A 22,227-nucleotide genomic window follows, 5' to 3' on the forward strand; every position below is an offset into this window, starting at 1 on the left:
AGCCTCCACATGTAAGTAGAGATGAAAGTAACTGACATTTATTGAATAGTTGTTAAGGTAGACAAACCACCTTATTCATTATGTTTTGCTAGTTCCAAGCAATTAATAGGAATTTAAGACCAAAAAAATCAAACAAATATAGTTTGAAAATTTTAAAGTACCTGTTTCAAAACAGGCTGCAATTCTTGCATATATTCTCTCTTCAAATTTTACAATGCAGCAAAAGTTGTAAATAAAATTTAAATTAATTGACTTACCTTCTTATCTTCTTTTACTTTGTGGGGTTTCTTTTTCATTTTTTTGTCATCCAATTCTTGATCCGATGTAATAGCAGGATTATCTATGCCACCCTTCCATGTTTCAACAGGTGAAAGAAGTGGGTCTTCTTCACTTCCACGATGTCTTCCTTTTCTTTTAGTTTTAGAGGTGGTAAAAGCCTCGTCATCACTTGCATCTGAATGTGTTCTCCTATAATAAGACTTGGCTTTGCTGAACAGTGTCTTAGACTTGTACTTGTATTTTGAAGGCCTTCTTTCCCCATGACTTTTGGATACTCTATCAGAAAACCCATTTTCTTCCTCACCTTGTGTATTTATAACAATTGAGTTTCGAACTTTAATAATACGATTCTGACTATCCTCTGGAACCGCATAAATATCATCTGCAAAGCCTTTATGTTTGTAAATCGTGTCGATAGGTTCCGCATAGTTGTCAGATTGGTCGGTATCTTCTGGTGGCGCTGCAGGCACTCGAGAAGGCTGCTTCCTGGGGTTTTTGCCAATACCTGCCTCAATTGTTTTCAGAAGGTTAGGATCCAGTTTTTTCACATTTGTTCTTGGAACTAGTGGTTTCGGTTTTATTGGAGGAGGCACTTTATGGTTGCGTTCATGGTCATGACAATTGACTGGTGTACTGTGAATAGGATACTCGTTACCTTCCAGATCCAGTCGGTACTTTGAACGATCACTAGGTGCCGGGAGTAACCTGACATCATCACCAATTGGACTGTAAGGCGGTGGTCCTTCGGCATCATCCTCTGAATCTGGGTAATTATAGTCAAGGGAACCTCCTCTCGGAGATCTTGGAAAAACATCTTCACTTGTATGCGTTGATTCCCTTGTGCTGTCTGACATGTAGGAACTTTCAATCATGTTTTTCTTCTCTAATACATCACTGAAGAACAATGTGAAAACCTCTGTTTGACGATGATATTGAGATAATGAATATAAAGCTGTAAACTTAGCAGTAATTTCTGTTGCTATGTGTTCTCCTTCAGTCATGAGTTCCTTGATTGCTTCATTCTCAAAGAAGTCTGCCTGGCTATCAGTAACAGCCACCAACTGGACAGGAATTGTATCCTGAACTTCAGAAAGAAATGCCCGAAGCATTCCCATAGACGCCTTTCGCTTCGCAGAGTACACCAGAATATATCCATGAACAAGTTCATCTTTCCTTACACCAATGGAAGAATGATATGATAATACAGTTATCTGTATTCGACGTCTCTTTTCCCCTATTATTTTATCAAGCATTAAAGAATTATTATGGCCAGCCTGAGCAGCACTACAGGAGTGAGAATCAAGGAAAGGTGAAAGAATAAGATCCACACTGAATGGATCACCACACATGGCACACATGACAATCCTTAAATCAGCTTCTGACAGATCTTTAATGGTGGGAACTGGACTGACAACATCAAAATTGTGTTTAACTGCTTCCAGTACTCCCCTCAGAGCTTGCTTTATTTGGGCTTCATTAAACTTGCGTGGGTATGTACCAGCAGGCACATCTACAAAAGGACACTGTAACTTGTTAGCCAATTGCTGTCCCTGATGTCTCAGAATAGGTAAATTCTTGCTAACACTGTCCCTCTGGTTAGCCAGTATTAATGTAAATGAAAGATTAGCCATATACTTGTCTCTCCTTATCTGAGATGCTTCAGCCCTTATTTTTGCAATGCACTCCCCAATAAAAGTCAGTGATTCAATAGAGTTAAACACACAGAAACAACCGTGTGGTTTGAAGGCTGAGGTCCACAACTGAGTCAGCAAGTATGGAGATTTGGCATCAACTGGCCTAAGATCCAATTCATATATTTTTCCATCTAATGCATATTCATCATCAGTGGATTGTGTCCGAATTTCATTTGCCAATTCTTGTGCAAGACCATCTTTGCCCAAAATGAAAAGATTGATTTTATCAATGTTGGCACTATCATGGTATAAATTTGAGCGTCCGTGGTCTAGTTGCAGAAGACTGTTGGCAAGCAACTCTTCTACTTTTATGTCCATGCAATTTTGGCCACTGAGACAAGTTTCTTTAGTTGGGTGATAAACAAATCCTATGTGTTTGAGCAGAAGAGATTCTCTATCAGGTGCAAGTTTCTGTAAAGCTTTGTATCTAGGTTCTTCACTCAGAACTGCATGAATTTCACTCATTTTATCTGTACTTGGTGTTGCATTAAGATCCAGATCATAAAACAGCTCTGAATGTTCAAAAAGCATTTCCTGAAACTCCTCTTTGGCTTTTTCAACAATCTCCCTCTGATGCCTAGCATACACTTCCTTACTATCTGCATCAGTGATGTATTTGAATGCCTCATCCTCCACCACAAAACATATAACTTCTTCCCATGGCTGCCCAGGTGAAATGAATTGGATTTTCTCAAGAGTTTTTTTGAATTTCTCTTTCATTTCAACCCTCCTTTTTTCAGATATTAGATGTTGCACATGATTTTGATAAACTTTTTCTGCCTCTAGGGTATTGAGAAGGTCAAATGGAATCCTTCTGTCATTGACTTTATCTATGTGGTCAGTTTCATCCCAGGGTGTTTTTTCAAGCACTACAAAACAGGACTGGAAGTCAGGCCTTTTCTCCATTACCTTCAAGGCTTCTGACCAGCTCAAAAGTTCAATCTCATCAAGATTTGATAGAAGAGTATTAAGAGCTCTTGGCAATGCATTAATGTATTCTTCTTTTCTCTTTCTAATATGTTCCTGTTTAAGTTGCTCTATGTGTTTCGAAAATGTATTTTTGGCCTTTTTTGTTCCTTCCAAATTTATGTACTCTTCATAATCAGGATGGTTTTTCAGTTTGTTACTAACAGTTTTCCAAGTTGCATGATAGTCTCTCACAGTTTGGACAAGTTTTTCAAATTTATCTGTTGCCGTAACAACTAACTGTCTTTGAGTTTTATAGGCATCCAGATAGGGGATTATTTTAGGTTTACCACGAGTTTTATCCATCATTTGTACCAGTGCAGTAAAACATGTTTCAACGTTGACATTGAATCTTGCTGATGTTTCCACAACCACAAGGTTCTTCTTATTTGAAGCAAAGGCCTGAACCTCTCGCAGATAATGATCCACACATTCATCACATTTTGTTGCTGCTATTATTATGGGTTTTTTAGATTTTGAGAGCTGGATGTAAAGATTATTCACAAATTTAAGTTGATCATCAAACTTCCTATTGCATCCTTGGCTTACATCAATGCACAATAAAAACCCATCTATGTTTAATTTCCCTTCAGGCATTTGTTTTTGCTCAAAGTCTTGCTCCAAGCCCAGCTGATCTGTGCAAATGTACATCAGTTTTTCTGCGGACTGCAGTTTGGAGGCAGCTGCACGTTTTATGTACGGTTGTAAATTCGTACTCCGATGAGGCAAGAAAGTCTGATCATCAATGAACTCAGTCTGTTCAATTACATGAATTCTGCACTCAATTCCATCCTCACCACTTTGTGTTACGTCACCCCAGTACAAAAAGTGATCATTGTTAACAACTCTTCCTCCAAAGTCAATTGTGCTAAGCACAGAGGTATGCTCAGGATAATATTCATCTGCTTTTGAACGAACGAATCTATTGCACAAACATGACTTTCCGACTCCACAATTACCTTTATCCTTTTCAGTTCCAGACAGTCCAACAACACTAACAGCATAAGATGGGGGGCGTGGCTCTTTGTTTTTTGCCATCATAACTTTCCTCTCATCCTTTTGCAATTATCAAGGTAACTGTATGTGGTTTTCATTCTGGAAAAGGTTCCTACAAATTTGAATTATATATCCAGGGTTCCAGAAATCGCCTTCAGTTATTCCTGCTTCAGTTTGTGATCAAGAGAACCTCAGATAACCTGGACAAGGAGCATCATCTTCCTAAAAAATACAGAGAAAAAAATCAAGATTGCAGGTATTTCTTAACAATATTTATGAGGGAAAAGAGATTTTAAGAAGCACTTTTGATCACCCTGACTTTGTGTATATATGAAAATTCTACAACTACTTTGAATGAGATCATAAATTCATGATTCAGTAATGCTAATGCTATTTATCCTATAAATTTTAAAATAAACATATTTTAGGCACAGTTTAGTAGTAGTTTGACAGCTGTTTTGATAGCTGAGCAGTACACTTCTTAAAAAAAGGAAAATCCACCCCCAAATTACTGTTCTCCTCCTTAGCTTACATATACTGGGCACTAAAAAGGAAAGATACAACATAAAAACTCTTAACCCAACCCAATATCCATGCACTTCTACTCACACTCACATTTTCACTAGATATCACGCTCATCTGCATGAATAACATTACTTTTATGTGCATTTGTAGGTTTGAGCTTAGTTGCAGTAAAGAAAATTTCAAAACAAGTAGCTGTAAAAGCAGGCAGTTGACTATGTGCTTCAGTTGCTACCTATCTGCGGAAGTAGACTACTTGGCTTTTATACTAACAGCAAGCTGCTTTTAAGGAAATGTTTCAAACCTGAATTCTACAGAAAAAAACAAGCATCAGAAAAATACTAAGAGTAAGACTTACGCACAGATTTTAAGACTACAATGTTGTTTCATTCCTTCTGTCTCCATGAGAAAAGCAAACTTTTATTAACAAAATACCTATATTCTAGATCTACATTTAGAGTTTCACAGAATTACTACAAGGTTCCAGTGGCTTTACTACAGTTATCATCAAATATAACTACCACTAAGCCTCAGTTATTAATCAGAGGACTTTACTTGCGTGCATACTGCAAATGGAAATGCATTTGCTAGTTTTGAACCAATTACATTATGAAGAAGACAAAAAAAAAATTGAAAACCCAAATTACTGGTCCCAGCAGATTGCGACAAGTGACATGAAATCTACTTGGGGGCTAGTAACTAGCAGTGCACTCCACAGGGCAATACTGGGTCCAACACTGTTCAATATCTTCACTAATAACTTGGATGATGGGGGAGAATGTTTCCTCAGCAAGTTTGCTGATGACAAAATTAAGAGGAGTAAATGATACAGTTCCGCATGCAGGAAAGAATAACCTCATGTACCAGTATATGCTGGAGCCAGCTGCCTGGAGGGAGACCTGGGGCTTCCAGTGGACATGAACATCACCCAGCAGAGTGCACCTGTGGCAAACTAGGCTAAGAGTGGCCTGGGCAGCATCAGACAAAGTACTAAGCAGGTCAAGGCAGAGGAACCTTCCCCTCCTTGCAGCACTGGTAAAGCCACACTTGATGCATTGAATCCAGTTCCACAGCACAGGAGAGATACAGAACTATAGGAGAGTGCAGCAAGGGGTTAAAGCACCACAGCATCCCTCATCTAAGGAAACGCTAGGAGAACTAGGACTGTTCAACCTGGCAAAGAGAAGACACAGGGAAGATCTCATCACTGTGTACAAATATTTGGAGGAAAGGTGGAAGGAAAGCAGAGTCAGACTCATTCAGTGGGGCCCAGAGGCAGGACAGGAGGCAATGGGCATAGACTAAAATACAGAAGATGCCATATGAACATCAGGAAACACTTTTTTCTTATTGCAAGAGTGACTGAGCACTGGCTCGGTTTGCCCAGAGAAGTTGTAAAGGCTCCTGCACTAAAAGTATTCAAAAGACACCTGGACACAGACCTGTGAAACCTGCCCTAGGCGACCCTGCTAGAGCAGGGAGGCTGGACAAGATGACATTCAGAGGTTTCTTCCAACCTACACTGTTCCATCCTGTGTGAAAATATTTTGATAAAAACACTTCTCATTTTCTTGGTAAAAAGACAACTATTACATGGCACTATAAATATGTACTTAACATATTTGCTTTTACATTTGTAGAGTACAAACTAACAACACAAATCTACTTAAACAAACCTATAAATAGCCCTTGTAAGAATAAAAGTATAACAAGCGTCAATACTGAAATTTTAGTGTTACATACTTTGTCCTTCTTAGCAACAACTAACCAAAACAGAAAATACAAACAACACACATAAAACCAGCTGTTAGTTATAAAAACTATAGAAAAGGAAAGTACTTCTTTTAATAAGTATCAACTTCATTACTGAATGAATAGGAACGCCTAATTTTTTACTCAAGAGTTTTTATATTGCAAAAACTGAAACTTTTATGCCAGATTTTAGAATTCTTTTTCTGTTAAATCAGATTACTCAAAGACCCATTCATAAAGACAACTTGTATTTTAAATTTTGCTTTTCACTGTTTCCACTGTGTTTATTATATTCTTAAAACACAGAATTTGGACCTAACAGAAAATGGCTCCAGGAATAAAAATACTTAGCAAAAATAGCATCCTTTACAATCAGTATTTATATTACTACAAATAAACCCAGTGTTTTCTTTCTAAAGCAAAGCTTATCATAGTAGCATCATTCAAACTGTTAGAATGAGAAATTTAGTCAGCACTTTCACTATAAAATGTTTTCTGTTTGCCACAGCACAATACAGATTTCATGTGGACTTAACTCGAACACAAAAATCTTCATCCACAGTATTAGTTCATTTCATCAGGAACACACTGCCAATTTGCAACTAGTTTATAAGGAACAATCAATAATTTCAGAAACTCTATATCCTCAGTAGCAAAGTTTGTTCCTCCTCCATCTACAAAATGTTTTGTTAAATCAATACATTTTTAAGCAAGTAAGTACAAAGAGTAAGGTGAAAGGGGACACCAACAAAAAGACGACACATCAGTCTTTCATTAAAGTTCTGACATGACAGATTTTAACCATAGTAGAAGTTGAATCACTAAAGATATTTAAAAGCAGTGTGTGTTGGGTTTTTTTTAATACAATTCCTACTTTGCACCAATTGTACAGTCACAGAATGAAATCTACGTTAATTAAGTAATAAAACTGGTAAAAATCTGACATTGTAATGGCTTTACATTTAATATGCAATCATCATTAAATTGCTCTCTAAATGGAAGATTTTACATTTCACTATACCACTCATGTAAATGTACTTTATCATTTTGTACTGTTTTAAAGCATGCACACCAGAAATTTGTAAATCAGTTCCATTATCTTAGTTCAATCTGCCTAATTCAATTAGAACAAATTGTAAACACTATAATTCATCTAACACTCCCCCTCACCTTTGTTACAGATTCAAAGGAGGGGTTGTTTGATTTTCCCAAATAATTTCAAATTTAGGATTGAAAATAATACACCTACATTTAAACAAAAAATTCTGAGGCACTCAGAAGATACAAAGTGTCTGACCTCACTGTAGATCTCAGACCATCTACAAATGCACTGTAGGACCTTGTCTCGACAGACTTCATGATTTCCAAGTGTAGTTACAAAGAAAACGAGGTAGCAGCTTGTACTTATTTACCCAACTTCACCCTTAAACACATCATAAAGGCCTAAAGTCCAAACTTACCCTTAGGAAAAAGAGGTGCAAAGCAAGATGACTATCCTGCTGTGATCTTCCTGCAGTAATGTCACACATTTAAACAGTGCCCTTCAGTAAGTCCTTCCCTGAGGCATCTGAAAACAAAAAAGAACCATTAAAAGTTTCAAGTTTATCAACGAAGAAGCAGCAACCAGAGAAGGTACAACAATTTACCCAGGCATGAGGTTTTCCTTATTTTAAACCCATAAACCAAACTCAAGCTGATCTTCATCTAAATTTGGAGGGTTTAAATCCTGTAAGCACACATCTTAATATTTGAGAGAAGGTAGAATTCTTAAGTAATTGTGATTTGAATTTCAACTTGATACTTCAACAATACCTGAGTTGCTGAAGCCTGTCCTGAAAAAAATGCAGTTTCTCAGATAATATATAAAATGTGAACTATATCACTAATCACTTGCAGAACAATTTGGTATTCTAAAGTATTTAAAACATAGCTTTGCAAGATGAAATTGGTATAGTCATAAGTACAAGATACACAAAACAAATGTACATCTATGTACATATATTCCATTAATAAGGGAAAGGTATAGCCTACCTCAAAACCCTTTTACCTGTAGTACACCACTTCTAATATAAAGAACTCACAAACTGTGACAAATTAGAAACTGAAAGCGTAATTATATTTGAAGATTTTGAATTCTCAACTAGGGTACAAATTATTAATATAACCCTTTTAAGTGCTGATCTCACTGCAGGGATGCTACTATAAAGTAATCAAAAACAGAATTCTCTTTCATTGTTCTTCCCTTTGCATCCACAGAAAACCCAGACTTCGTCAGGCCAGTGATCCACACACTATGATGCAGAACAGGAAAGAAACTTGAGACACTTGCACTGGAATATTATGTAAGCCATTTTTGACCACGGAAAGGTGTCATTGTTAAGCAAGATGCAGAACCATGCTGAATATGTGCTAAATACTGCATCAAAACAACAGAGTTTTCTCTTGTTTTGACATTTACAATTATATTCTTAGTAATTTCACTTTGCTTTGGGAAAAATATTAACTTTGCTCTAGTAAATTTTCTTTTGGACAAAAAAAGTTCGGCAATACCGATAAACAATATACTAATACCACAACAGTAACTAATCTTGTGATACCAAACAACACCAAAATCAATAGGCAGCAGTCTATCAGGCCTGCATTAAACCCGGTTGAGCTGCTGTGCTAAATTCTATCCCTTGACAGAGAAGATAGGTGCTAAGTCCTGCTCCCTGGCCCAACCTCCAAGCTGAGGCACTCCTCTACATCCACAGTTAGCTGAGCAGAGCAGATACTCGCTCATGAGGAAAAAGACAATGCAACTCTAAAGAACTCAGAATATGTGGAAGAGTAGACAGACAGAGAAAAGTGGCACCTCTTGCAAGAATGTATCTGAGGCTTGAGGGACACCGCCACAAGAGAAAGCTCAAAGACAGGCCCCCACAACATCAGAAACATTAAATGACCAGAGAAAGCCCTACTTACAAAGATGTTTTCCAATGTCTTCCAACATGAATTCTATCCACTAGAATACAGCACCATATTATTAGCAAGTAATAAATACTTGAAGAGTTAATCATCTAGCATTATTAAGTAATTGTGGCTGCACAGGAACTTGTAGATGAGTCCATAGTCAAGAAAATCACTTACAGATAAATACCCTTGAGTATTTCTCAATACTCTCCAAAATTGCTTTCAGAACCTAAAAATGTTTTAAGAACCTAACATGGCTGAAGCAAAAACGTTGTCTAAAAGAGTCCACAATTGCTTATGACCATCAACCATTTAAGCAGCTGACAACAGGGAAAATAAAGAGTGTTTTCCCCAAGTTCTTTACTCACTCTGTGGTGTTATCTAGACATAACAGTTTATGGATTAGTATTTTCTGGGTTTGTTTCAATCAGCATAGTCTTGCAAGTGTGTTTGCAAATTACCTGGCCAAGTAAACAGAAGCATGTGTAAATAAAAGGCACATCACAGCCTAGTCTGCTTTACAAGGTATATGAATACAGTAACAGAAATTTACTGTAACCTCTACAGCAGATCACCAAGTAAATTCAAACACATTAGGTATCACTGAAAAGGTTTGGAGGATGAGTTTGAAAGTGTTGTGCACTCAAAATACATGGACCATGACTCCAAGAAAGTTACAGCTCTGGATTCAAGTTAGTACTGCCACCAAGTTTTTACCAAGTCATTCCCCACTTCATACTTTTTTGAGAACTAAAACTTGGCATTGGAAAACATTTACCACAGTACCCAATTTCCAAGATCTATCAGTAAAACAGTAACTACAGCCCTACCCAAAAGAGAACAAGCATTCAACTATATGTACCTTAAGGTGATGTTGTCATTTCTCATTCAGTATTTACCAAGAGTTATCTTTTTCACTCAAGCAAGCCAAAGAAGATTTTTCTCTTGAAGGGAAGTTTTCTTTAGAAATGAAACCAGAGTATACCAATGTCACCTCATCAACAATTTCAAATCACCTAAGTCTACTGAGGTACTAACACTTAATGCATCCTGTGCACTTTACAAACACACCAATATTCATGCCTTCACGAGTACTGGTCACCTTAATTAACCATACTTAAAATCTTGTTTATAAATAATGGCAAATACAGCAATTACCCAAGTATCAGCCAACATGAAAAAAACATTATTCAGATCGCTTATCAGAAAGTAAGCTCAATCAAGCAACAGCAAGACAGTAAGGGACAACAGTGATCCTCTAGCTGAAAAGAAATTCAGTTGAAGTGGTATGCTGACTAATCATGCTAGGGAAATGAAGGATGGTAATGGATGACTCCAACTGCTGTTCATTTCAGATTTGGTTAGTATGACGGCCAACTATAATCCCTAAAGGAGTTCTGTAGCCTAGATAATTCTCTCCATAGAAAAGTAAAGTAATCAATGTATCAAAAAAAAATAAAAATAAAAAGAGCAAGAAACCCCAATTGCCCAACTTCATACATAAAGCAATGAAAAACTGTGTTTAAAAACAGAAGTTCAAAGCTCTTAGTTCCTACTAAGCTCAATAAATGTTTTCTATTAATAATAATACACTGAAGACTGCCTGTGTATTACTCAAAATTAAATCAGAGCCTAAATATTATTTCTGAATTCAAAACATCATTATTTAGGTGGAATCTAGAAGTCCCAGGGCATCTATTATCATTATTGCTCTCCACAAAAAAAGAAAAAACAAACAAACAAGTAAAACCGAACCAACCTACATAAATTAAATCAAGGTATGATAAAAAGGTAAACTGCAAAGGTTCAAATTACCAGCCCAGCAGTATTCAGAACTTAGGCCTCTCAAGTTACTTATCTTCAGAATTTTGAGTATCTGAAAGCATTCAATATAGCTTCAAAGCCTGTATTTTAACAGGGAAGGAAAGTGCAAGTTTACAGAAGTAAGATATTCTTAATTGTTTTTGCATAGGATAAGCTCCAACCAAAAACATACAGTGTGGTCAGGGAAGTTTCTCAGGGCAAGTCTCCTGATCAGGCTTATTTACAGAGATACTGAGGAAAAACACAAAAGAGCTAATGGAGAAATTTCACAAAGGGGATCTATAAAAAAATTTATAAAAATAGAAGAAAGAAAAGGAAGCAGACAAAGAAGGAGGGATGAAAGTAAGGACATAAAACCAGTTAAAATGGATTTTTTTTCTCCCAGGAAATGCAAGAAAAATTTACATCCTGGTACGAGCAACTGCAACTAATTTCACTGATCCACAGATCTGGATAGTTTCATATTATTTTGCCTCATGACCAACTGTAGTATAGAATCCAGGACTTAACACCATAACGCTTAGTTTGTTGTCTGACCTTGTACAAGCTACATGTGTCATTTCTATCTGTGTAAAACAACACTGGCTATCCCCTTTTTAAAATTACAAAATGAGAAAGGGAAATGGCATATATAAGCAGCAAATAATATTCTGCATAGAAATTAGCCAGCTTAAATAAAATGCCAAAACAGAACTATATACGCTTCTCCAAAAATTGTGCATGAAGGTACCGGTTTTGCTTTTTTAAATGCAAACATTCTTCTATCGTGTTTGAATGTCAACTGATGCAAAATTGCAAAAATGCGTGGGAATTTTTAACTCAAAGCCAAAGAAACAACTCTTATTTATCACAAGATGCAATGTGCAGAACTAGCCACAGATTAATTATTTTGTTTTCCAATAGATGTCAGTGACTAGAAAAATACAGTTAACATACAAATTCAAAATAACTTCTTAATTTTTCCAGATTTTCTTGCGAGGAATTATGAACTCGCTTTTCTTTAAATATTTCACCAAATCTGTAAATACAAGGAAGTGATGAGATAGTTCTAACAATAATCTGCAAAATGCAATACTCTTCCAGCTCACTCACACTGACCTTTAGGCTAAAACTTCCCAGAGTAAAAAAGAAAAAAAAAAGAACCAACCAAACAAAGAGTGATTAGAGAGCGATTAAGTATTTTGTGTGCCCATTAGGAGAGACGTAACCCAGATGCAGGGGGTGGAAAAGGCCCGGGAGCGCTAATGCGGAGCTCCCAGGGTGACCGGGACCCCCCGACCGGCGCTGCGCTCCCTGCGGGCACGGCGCGGCCCGAGCCCCCTGGCGGCAGAGCCCTCCCGGCCGCGGGACGCAGGCCCCTCTGGAAAGCATTCCTGCCTTATCACCGAGCAGGAATGCACCGCGGGCTCATGGCTACGTCATGGCCACAAACTGGGCTGCTCGCAGCTCGCCCCACGTAACCGTGCCAGCAGAACTTCGCGGGGGGTGTTCGGTCCTCAAAGTGCCACCCTCTCGGAGAAGGTCACGGCGTGTCACCCCCCAAGAGCGCCTTCTGCACAGAACCCTAAGGACACACCGCGGAGCAGCCTACTAAACGGAGTGATGGGATTATTTTGGGAAGTTTTATCCGAAATATTCCTGAAGGATGCCTGTACATGGGATTTATCTTGTGTCAAGAAAGTACTTTTGGAAGCCTTACGATAGCGTCAGCAACCTTTTAATATCTTTATTAAACATAATGGAATTATTTTTGCACTATCTACTCAAATAACAAGTCCCAACAGGGAAACTTACACAGAACAATCTATTATTATGATCACTGCTTTTCTTTTCTACAAAGTCTGCACAGAGAAAAAACATCTACAGCTTTAGGAAAGCTCATAGCTTGAAAAACATGCAGCATTTGGTTCTGTTAGTGCTAAATATAGCATTTTAAAACAATTTAGTCTGAGCCTAAAGTATTTAATTGGATTATGTTACACATGCAACACCTTAGCTAAAGTAAAGTCCCATACCAGGGAGTGGTAAGCATTTGGTTGCAATTATTTACAATTTTACAACAATGGCAGCTGCTTTAGATAGGGATATTTTAGGGGGGAAAAATGCTACTTCAGCCCAGTATGTTCCACGCTTATAAGCAACTTCTACTAAAACAAGTTGGTGATAATGTAACAAATGCTCAAACAATTTCCCATACCTAAAGTACTACAGACTTAAAAAACAAAAAAAAACCCTTACATTTGCATCATACTTTCTGAGCTCTAGTAACACTGAGTTCTAATAGAGTACTAAAAATAGAATTTTAAGAATTTTAGCACTTCTTAAAAATAATTTTCAAAGCAGCACAAAAATGAAAGTAAACCCTTCCAAAAAGGCGCCTGAGTGAATCTGTAACACCCTTACTTTACCTAGGTACTATAAATAAGTATGGGTTTTATCAGAAGGCAGCTAACTCTGGTCACTGATGTCACTGCTGAAAACAACTGTCATGCGGAAGACTCCTCAGAAGGTAAGACAGCACTACTGGCAAAAAAGCCACCCATTAACTCCTCATTCTTTATGAAATAAGTATGCTAGCAGCAGTGCTGCAACTGGCTTCAATGCACAGGTTTAAAATGGACGTCCAATTGACCAGCTAACGCTGTTCTCTCTCTAATGCTTTTACTCTGCAGTGTAGAGTTTTCAAATTTCTGTCAAGATCTTTATGAAGGAAAAAAAAATCCTCCAGTTTATCTGCATGACACTAAACTAAAGAATACACACATACCCCCACAGGCCTATTTTGGTCTACATTAAAAACGTTCCCCTCCTACTTATTAAGGAAATATTCCATGCTGATATCAAAAGCGATACCGGAGAGAGCAAAAGAGAGGGGTACAGAGGGGTGGGGTGCATTATGGGGAGAAGGTGACAAGTATGTATTCTGTTTATAACTATACAGTCCTGCTTCCTTCTCTAATCAAAGCAGCGTTTCATACTCCTTATGTCTTATAGCTACAACACCATGGCATTACATCTGTATGTCTCTGGTGATTCCCTTGGGTGGAGAGAGTCTAAAGGTTATGCTGGCTGAAGGGATTCAAAACGCTTGAAAGCTGCAACACTGCAACTGGCTACCCTATTCCAAAGCCTTAAAATCCACCTGGTGGAAAAACAGAAATGCACACACATCATTAGGAGAGTGAAGTTTTCCGAAATTTAATATCGAGCAATATCTGAAGGTGAAAGGAAGGAGGAGGGGAATGGACAACTGTTCAAATTTAGTACAGCAAGAAAAGAACAGAGAAGGCGTGAATGAGTATTAGGGGGTAATGAAGAGGAAAATAAGTAGAGAGAAAGGAGAAAAGGGGGGAAAGGCGGTGGGAATGGAAGAAGGGAGGAAGCTAAAGGAGTAGGCAGAAGAAGGGAATGAGGAAGGAAAAAGAGAGGAGCAGGGAAGCTCCCCTTCCTGCCTTCCTCCCTCCCTAGAGAGCCGTGACCAGCTGGCAGCCTCGTACAGCAGGCTCAGACCCTCCCATTGCTCAGGCCTTCATCACCTGTCTGGGACCAGGCACTCCGCTCCCTGCCCTTCCCGCCTGCCCTCCGCGGCGCGGCGGGGCCGAGGGGGCCGGGCGGGGGGCGCGGGGCCGCTGCCCGCTCCCCACGCGGCCCCAACCCTCCGAACTGGTTACAGCCAGCGGCCGCCGCGCCGGCTCGCCGGGCTGCAGCCGCCTCCTCCCCCCGCTCCCCTTCCGCCTGCCGGGCCGGCCGCCCCGCTCCAGGCCGGGCCGGCTCCCGCGGGACCGCATTCCTGCCCTCACCTCGCGCCGTCGGGATCCGGCTCCTCAGCGGCGGCGGGAGCGGCAGCATTCCCGGGACGCTCTCTCCACGCCGGCGCCCCCGGCGGCTTCTCCTCCCCGCGGGGCTCTCTCTCCGCTCTCCGGCCCGCAGCTCCCGAGCGCTCCCGGCCGCCGCAGCCCCGTCCCGCCTCTCCGCTCGCTCCCCGGCGCTCAGTAATGGCGGCCGCCGAGCCTCCCCGGCTCTCGCTTCGCTGACGGAGTCTCTCTCTCCCCCTAACTTTACCTCAGCAGCTTCCCTCCCCTCCCCCCTCCCTCCCGCCCGCCGCCGCGGCTCAGCGCGCGCCCGCCCGGCCAGCTGCGCGTGCGCGGGAAAGAGCCTCTTCCTGCTGCCGCTGGATTCCCTGGGAAGCCTGGGAGGGCGCGCGCGGCCGGCACCCAGCTGCGCGCGCACGCGCGCCGCCCCGCCTCCCCCTCCTCCCTGGCTCGGCCGAGGGCGCGCGCGGCGCGCACCCGCTCGTGCCCTGGTGGCCTCACGGGGAGCGCGAGGAGCCGGGAGTCTTGGGGACAGGGGTTCGAGTCCCGCCTCGGACAGCGGCGCCCCAGCGTGAGAATGGCTCTGAGGTGTGCAGGCGGCCACGGGCTTGATGCCGGGCTGCCGGCTCTGTCGGGTGGTGGCCAGCCTAAGCTGGGGCCTACCCTGAGGCTACAGCCAGCAGCGATGATTCCAAGGGAGGAAATTGGTGGTTGGCTGGGGTGGAATGATGCCAAATGCCAAAAAACATACCAAAATGCTGCTTTGGTCAGCCCTGTGACCCCAGCTCTTCTTCTGCCCGGTCTCCTATAACTTTTCACAACATTTCCCAGATTCAGCCAGTGTAACGCAGCACTTCTTTCGTTTGTTAATCATTAAAAAGAGAAAGAGCACAGCAGTGGGGCCGCTTGCAGCAGCAGGTGGGACCCACACCTTTGTGGGGTGATGCGTACGACATTCCTTCACAGGGCACACCGGGCTCTGGAATCACTGTAGGACATTCCTCACACTAGGCTCTGGACAGCTTGGGAATCACTGTAGGACATTCCTCACACTGGGCTCTGGACAGCTTGGGAATCACTGTAGGACATTCCTCACACTGGGCTCTGGACAGCTTGGGAATCACTGTAGGACATTCCTCACACTGGGCTCTGGACAGCTTGGGAATCACTGTAGGACATTCCTCACACTGGGCCCTGGACAGCTTGGGAATCACTGTAGGACATTCCTCACACTGGGCCCTGGACAGCTTGGGAATCACTGTAGGACATTCCTCACACTGGGCTCTGGACAGCTTGGGAATCACTGTAGGACATTCCTCACACTGGGCCCTGGACAGCTTGGGAATCACTGTAGGACATTCCTCACACTGGGCCCTGGACAGCTTGGGAATCACTGTAGGACATTCCTCACACTGGGCCCTGGACAGCTTGGGAATCACTGTAGGACATTCCTCACACTGGGCCCTGGACAGTTTGGGAATCACTGTAGGACATTCCTCACACTGGGCCCTGGACAGCTTGGGCATCAGGTTAAGAACCCAAGTCAGCCCAGGCACTCAGGGGGGGTCCCCACATGGCTTGCAGGAGGTGAATTCCCCTCCCGCTCTCAGAGCTCTCCAGGGCTATACATAAAAGCCAACCCCACAGGGATGGGGTTGAGGAGGTTTGTGCTTCTGCCTCTGAGACTGGGTTTCCTCAGGCAGTGACAGGTGAGGCACAGAACGTATAAAGGAGCTAAAATTTGGTGCTAATCTATTCTATCCACCACAGGGAACAGGACATCTGTGGTCGTCATGCACTTACACCTTATTTCTGTGCACACAGAAATGCATATTCTGTGCATCATTTGTTACTAAAGATCGTTTATATGTATGCATACAAAGGAAAAAATTAATATTTTACTAGCAACCTCATTCTTGGCACAGTACAAGTTTTGACTGTTATATTTGTAATCATAATATTTAATAACAATATGGTTCATTCTGTGCAGTTTTACATACTGTACGCACATCTTAAAGTTTTACATCTGAAAATTAGGAAATTAAAAGATTTACGACATCAAATCCTTTCTAAAGACACATTGCCTGTAAACTTGAATTTTTGAGAAAATTCTAACTAGCTAAAACTTTTTGTGTTAGATTTGACTGAACAGCCTAGCATGGACACTGCCTTGCATGAGAATATTTGTAGAAATACTCATCTTAGGTAGGTCCATGTTAAGAAAATGTAAAATTATTTGACATTGTAATAGCAGCATTTGCTCAAGAATTTTTGCAGTCACATCCTAGTTTAAAAAAATAACTAAAGAAAGGAAGGACAAAAAAAGCAAGCTAAATAAACATAGAAGAACTTAATTTTAATCACCTGATTTTGAGGGATTTTTTTGGGGGGGTGTTGAAAATAGATACCTAGGAGTATTAAAGTCCCATTTTGCATTACCAGAATCAAAAGCTTATATTCATATGACCAAAAAAACAAACAAACAACCGAACAAACAAACAAAAACAACAACAACAACAACAACTTTTGCGATTTCTTAGCTTTACACAAATTTAAAGGAAATCTGTATCCTTCTGAAACTTTGCTTAGGTATTACCATAAACAGTTGATATTAGAGAATTTTGGTACAGCTCCATCATGTAGGAGATCTCTCCTGCAGGAATTGATTGTAGAAATCACTTTGATCCTGATTTTAGTTTTAAAAAAATAAAGTTCAGCAAGGTGAATAGGCTTGGGAGTAGCAGGAAGTTTTCCCAGCAAGCTTAACCATGAAGTGTGCAAGGCCAGCAAGGAGTGTCTCAGCTGGAAACAGCTGGCAGGATCATTGGCTGCAGGGAGCGTGGTGGGACCCTCTTCACAAGATGCACAGCAGCCAGACAAAAGGCAACAGGCACCAGTGGTTTCCTGTGATGTTACCCTGGTAAGACACACCACCAGCTCCAAAAGCACTCCTTGTCAAAAGAGAAAAACTGGTTTTCAGGCAGAATAAGATCAGCTAATTCCTTTTCCTCTGATCCTAAATAGTCTTCCAAAAATTAATATAACACAGGAAGACTGCAAAGCCAGAAATTGATTTTCATATAGATTTCCTCACATCAGATCACCACAATCAGAGGCAAGTGCTGTGCAGAAACTCACTTTGCTTGTGGCCTTCCAGGAAGCATGCAAAAGTTCTGTCAGGCTGCAGCCGGCATCTTGCTGTGGTATTGCAGAGCTTATTAAATCCCTTGATTTTGCATAAAGCTACAAAAAGTCAATAATTATGTCCAATGAACCAAAAAGCAGATTAGTTGACACACTGTTTTTGCTAGGCTCTATGAACTTTATAACTTTGCAGTTTAATGTTAACTATAGGGTAGAGATACACCCATAGATCAATTTCAGATGCATATTAAAAAGACATGCAAGGTTTATAAAGTTTCAAAGGAAAAGTGATGAGGAAATTACATATCCATGAGAAAACAGGTCATTTTATGCCCTTATGAGAGCATAATATTTAGATTTTTAGGGTTACTTAAAGATTTTATGTCACTAATGAAGGAGTAAGATAAATGAAAGCAACTCCATCAAGGTATTTTAATATAAAATTTTATTCAAATTGTTTAGAAATATTTGTGAATATTTATCAGAAGAAATCTTTCAAAAAGCCCTTTCAATGACTGAGTAGAATACAGGGAGCACAGTAACTCAGAGAAGGCATAAAAATAAACTATAGTAATGAAAAACTATTAATAATTTAGGTAGGTTAGTGTTTTGTAAATTATACAGAAAGGCAGTTCAGAGAAATGTTTTAGTAAATCTTCAGAAACTCAGAAGAAAGTCATTAATGATTTGCAACATTTGTTATTTATAATTACTATTGTTACTTGAGCCTTTTCCTGTAGCAGATTTCCCCTTAGAAATATCCTCACACTTCAAGTGCTGATTATAAACACAAATAAAGTAAGCACTTGGTATATCTCCAGTAGCCTGTACATCAATTTCCTCTGATTCTGGTGACCTGAAGCCAGATGAGAAGCAAGTGCATATCTCCTCATGCTTCTGGAATTGGTGGATTTCAAACCACAAGTCAGATGAGCAATGCACATACTTCTCATGGGTACAGCATTTTCTTAATTGCCCTCACTCCTCCATCACTGCTTTCATTGCAGCACTTGGAAGTGCAAAACAAGCAATCTTACCAGTGTACTGAACCAAAAATCAATGTGCTGCTGGTGTTTGCAGAACATGAAATCTGCACATATTATTTTACTACAAGCTGCTATTTAGACCTCTTCCCCAGCATACCTCATTAAGCAGAAGAATTGCCAGGTCTGTCTCACTTCAAGGGAAAGGCACTGTTTTGCATAAAGTTTAAGAATCAATGTTACAGCACCTTCTTTGTGAGAAAAATCTTACACACTTTGAAATTGTTCTAGTATCTATGCTCATGTTAATTCATTTTGCTCCATGTAAAAACATTTGTATAAAGAAAGAGAGGGCAAAGTAGAAACCTAAATACTCACACCATCCTATCAAATTATTAAGGGGAGCCTGTTTGGTCTCTGATAGGAAGCATTTACTTACTAAGAGACCCACATCACTGCATAATTCCATGGCATTGAGGGCAAAGCTTACCAGCATTACTGGTTTTCTGATCATCAGTACACCTGAAAAAACAAAGAGCAGGTAGAAAACTCACCTTTTTTTACCTATCTCCTTCTCCACCCTTGTTTTAGTTTGGGAGTTTAGGTTATGGGGTTGTGGTTTCTTATACAAATATTTTATTCATTTTTTAAATTAAATACAACATTGATCACCATTTTTGATAAATTTGGATTATCTATCATTTCAAAGAAACACCAAGATCAGTGATTGCAATGAATCTAGCTTATGCAAGATCAATTCACACATTCAGTATTTTGTGCTATGAAGGCCTGCTTTTTTCTAAGCCTTGATATGTTCCACTCTGCTGGTATGAACTCCATGACTTCCAGGGACTGGAAAATCCCAAATGAGTGCAGAAAGATCTAACAGAGCATGAGAGGGAGACTGAGAAAAAATATGGAATCCATAATTCTTCTTTTAAAAATTATCTGGGAAAGAAAAAAAAGAAAGAAAAAAATAACCCAAAACTTCCAGAGTAGGTTTAGCACTTACATATATATATATGTGTGTATATATATGTATATATTATATATATGTATATATATAATATATAATATAATATGTATATATGTATATATATACACTAATGAAACATAAACACTGAGGCATGAATGCCTGGCTCAACACATAGAACATAGAAAAGGAAGTAGAGGATTGTTCCAGACTTAGGGAAGCCTTGGCCACAGCAGAGCACGGAGCCACTGCAGCACCCTTTGCTGGAGACTCCCAGCAGCCCCACCCCAGCATCCTGTCCAGCCCACAGAGGGTACTGCTGCCAGTACCTATGGGCTTGCTGATGATGCCTCATTTCAGCTGATCAGTCTGATGAAGGGAGAGGACAGATTTGTATGAACAACACCTCTTCTGTTGCTTGCTTGTTGAAATCAGTGAGTTGAAGCACTGGGAGCTGCTGAGAAGAGATTACACTTATCACAGGTGAACCAGGAGAGGGCTGTGAGAAGAAGATACCAGAAAAAACTCGTGGGGTCAAGGTCATAAAGAAGGCTTGTTTCTGCTATCACCATGTCTCCCTGTGTGCTTTCAGACAGCTCAGGCTTTTCTGTTTGGAGGCACATTGGTTAGAGGAGTACAGGGAGAAGAGAGATTTGAGAGTGAGAAGGTTTCTTGATTGCTTTCTGCTAAGTAATTAGTATTGATATGTTTTTGTTTCAGATGCCTCAGGGATAACAGAGCTTTAGGAAATGGGTGGATTTCAGTTGCCTGTTTGCTTTACAGCTATAATTGAGAACTTCTTTTTCTAAAAAGGGGGGGAAAAAAAGGTGCTAAATGTGCCTCGGGAGAGGTGATGGAAAATATTATGACACTAGTCAAGATGATTGCAAACACGGTGAGGCTGAAATGTGTTCAGCTGACCTAGCTAAGCATGAATAATACATTGCTTCATTTGACTACAATATTTCTGGTCAAATTCTGAACATAACAAGGTGATTTCAATAACCAAGTTATTGTACTATCAAATAGTAACAGTTTAAATTTTATGAGAAAAATATGCTAAAACATTTCTAAAGAAACAGTGCTAAGCGTTGTGTTTTAAAGCACTCTTTCTTATAGGGCAAGCACCTTTCCTTCTCTAACAAAATGTTGTCAGAGATTGTATTTTTTTAATATCACAAAAAGAGAAGATTCCTCCAAATTGCAAACATCAGAGGAGATTTAACGGCCGAGGGAGGGAGCAAGGAAGATGTTCATTTTAGCAACAGATTACAATTACAAAGTGATCACACCATTGATCATACTGATTTCTACTACTGCAACTATCCTTTTAAAGGTATTTTACTTATATAGAAATTATCTTAAATAGCTAATCTAATACACAGAAAGAACATTCACCAACTACCAAGCTGCAATATTTCCAAGATAAATTACAATTATAGGACTGTATGTGCTTGTGTCTTCCTTCCCCATATGTAAAGGGAGAGCTAGGGAAAAGGTGTGCTGGAAAGAGCAACTGGATCTTCCCTTACAGGTGGAGAGACAAAATAGGCTTTTCTCTTTTATGTGTATCAAAATCCTGGGCAAAGGCAAATAAATACCTCTTCTGGAAATCTACTGTTTGTGCATATGTATTCTTTTTTTTTCACCAAAACTGTATGTGGCTCTTCTATATTTTTTGAAGAAAGAAGAACCCAGAATACATGAAGAACACAGAGCAGCCATTATTTTCCTAATAGGTGCTAATTGCCTTCAATAGATACAGATCTATATTCTTTTGCTCAGCATGAATCTGGTATTTAGTCAGGTGAGACTACATTGGGAGAGTTCAGACTGAGCTTATAGTAAGTTAAAAAACCAGTGAACATTTACTTCTAAAACTTGAATTCTAAGCTATGACTGAAATAGGTTCTATATGCCTATGACAAATACTTTACATGATACATTAAAAGACATATGCATGAAAATAGTCAGTTGAGAAAACATGTCTTAAAAGGTGTTGCCAAATAAAAGCCTGAGTTATTATCCACTTACAATAAACAGGAAAAAGATCTTTTGTTGTCATTGTACAATGAGTTAATGGATTCATATGAACACATTTAAATGCAAATCAAAATTTATTAATGTAATAGAATTTTTGACATTATGGTGTACACATCTCTTTTTTAAGGTAATTTCTGCCCAAATTTTGAAGAAAAAAATGCAAAACCTTTGGATTTAAATCCTTGGTGTGAAGAATGTGCTTTGGAGCTGGACAACAATGAAGAAATACATCTATGGAATATATCCTCTAGGAGCCTATTGTTCCTGCACATGTGTTCTATTTTTCC

At 39.8% G+C, this 22,227-nt stretch overlaps 1 protein-coding gene across 1 annotated transcript in view; it reads right to left on the minus strand.

Moving 5' to 3' along the window:
- Positions 1–15,057, minus strand: part of ARHGAP5 (Rho GTPase activating protein 5) — a 48,977-nt gene extending 33,920 nt beyond the window's left edge. The window contains exons 1-3 of the mRNA XM_033062055.2: positions 14,786–15,057; positions 7,670–7,776; positions 258–4,157 (exon numbers count right to left, since the gene is read on the minus strand). Of these exons, the coding sequence (XP_032917946.1) occupies positions 258–3,980 (3,723 nt within the window). The 5' untranslated portion in view covers positions 3,981–4,157; positions 7,670–7,776; positions 14,786–15,057. The remainder of the gene's footprint in view (positions 1–257; positions 4,158–7,669; positions 7,777–14,785) is intronic.
- Between the last annotated feature and the right edge of the window lie 7,170 nt (positions 15,058–22,227).

This window comes from Catharus ustulatus, chromosome 6 (genome assembly GCF_009819885.2).
Source record: "Catharus ustulatus isolate bCatUst1 chromosome 6, bCatUst1.pri.v2, whole genome shotgun sequence".
NCBI classification, from domain to species: Eukaryota; Metazoa; Chordata; class Aves; order Passeriformes; family Turdidae; genus Catharus; species Catharus ustulatus.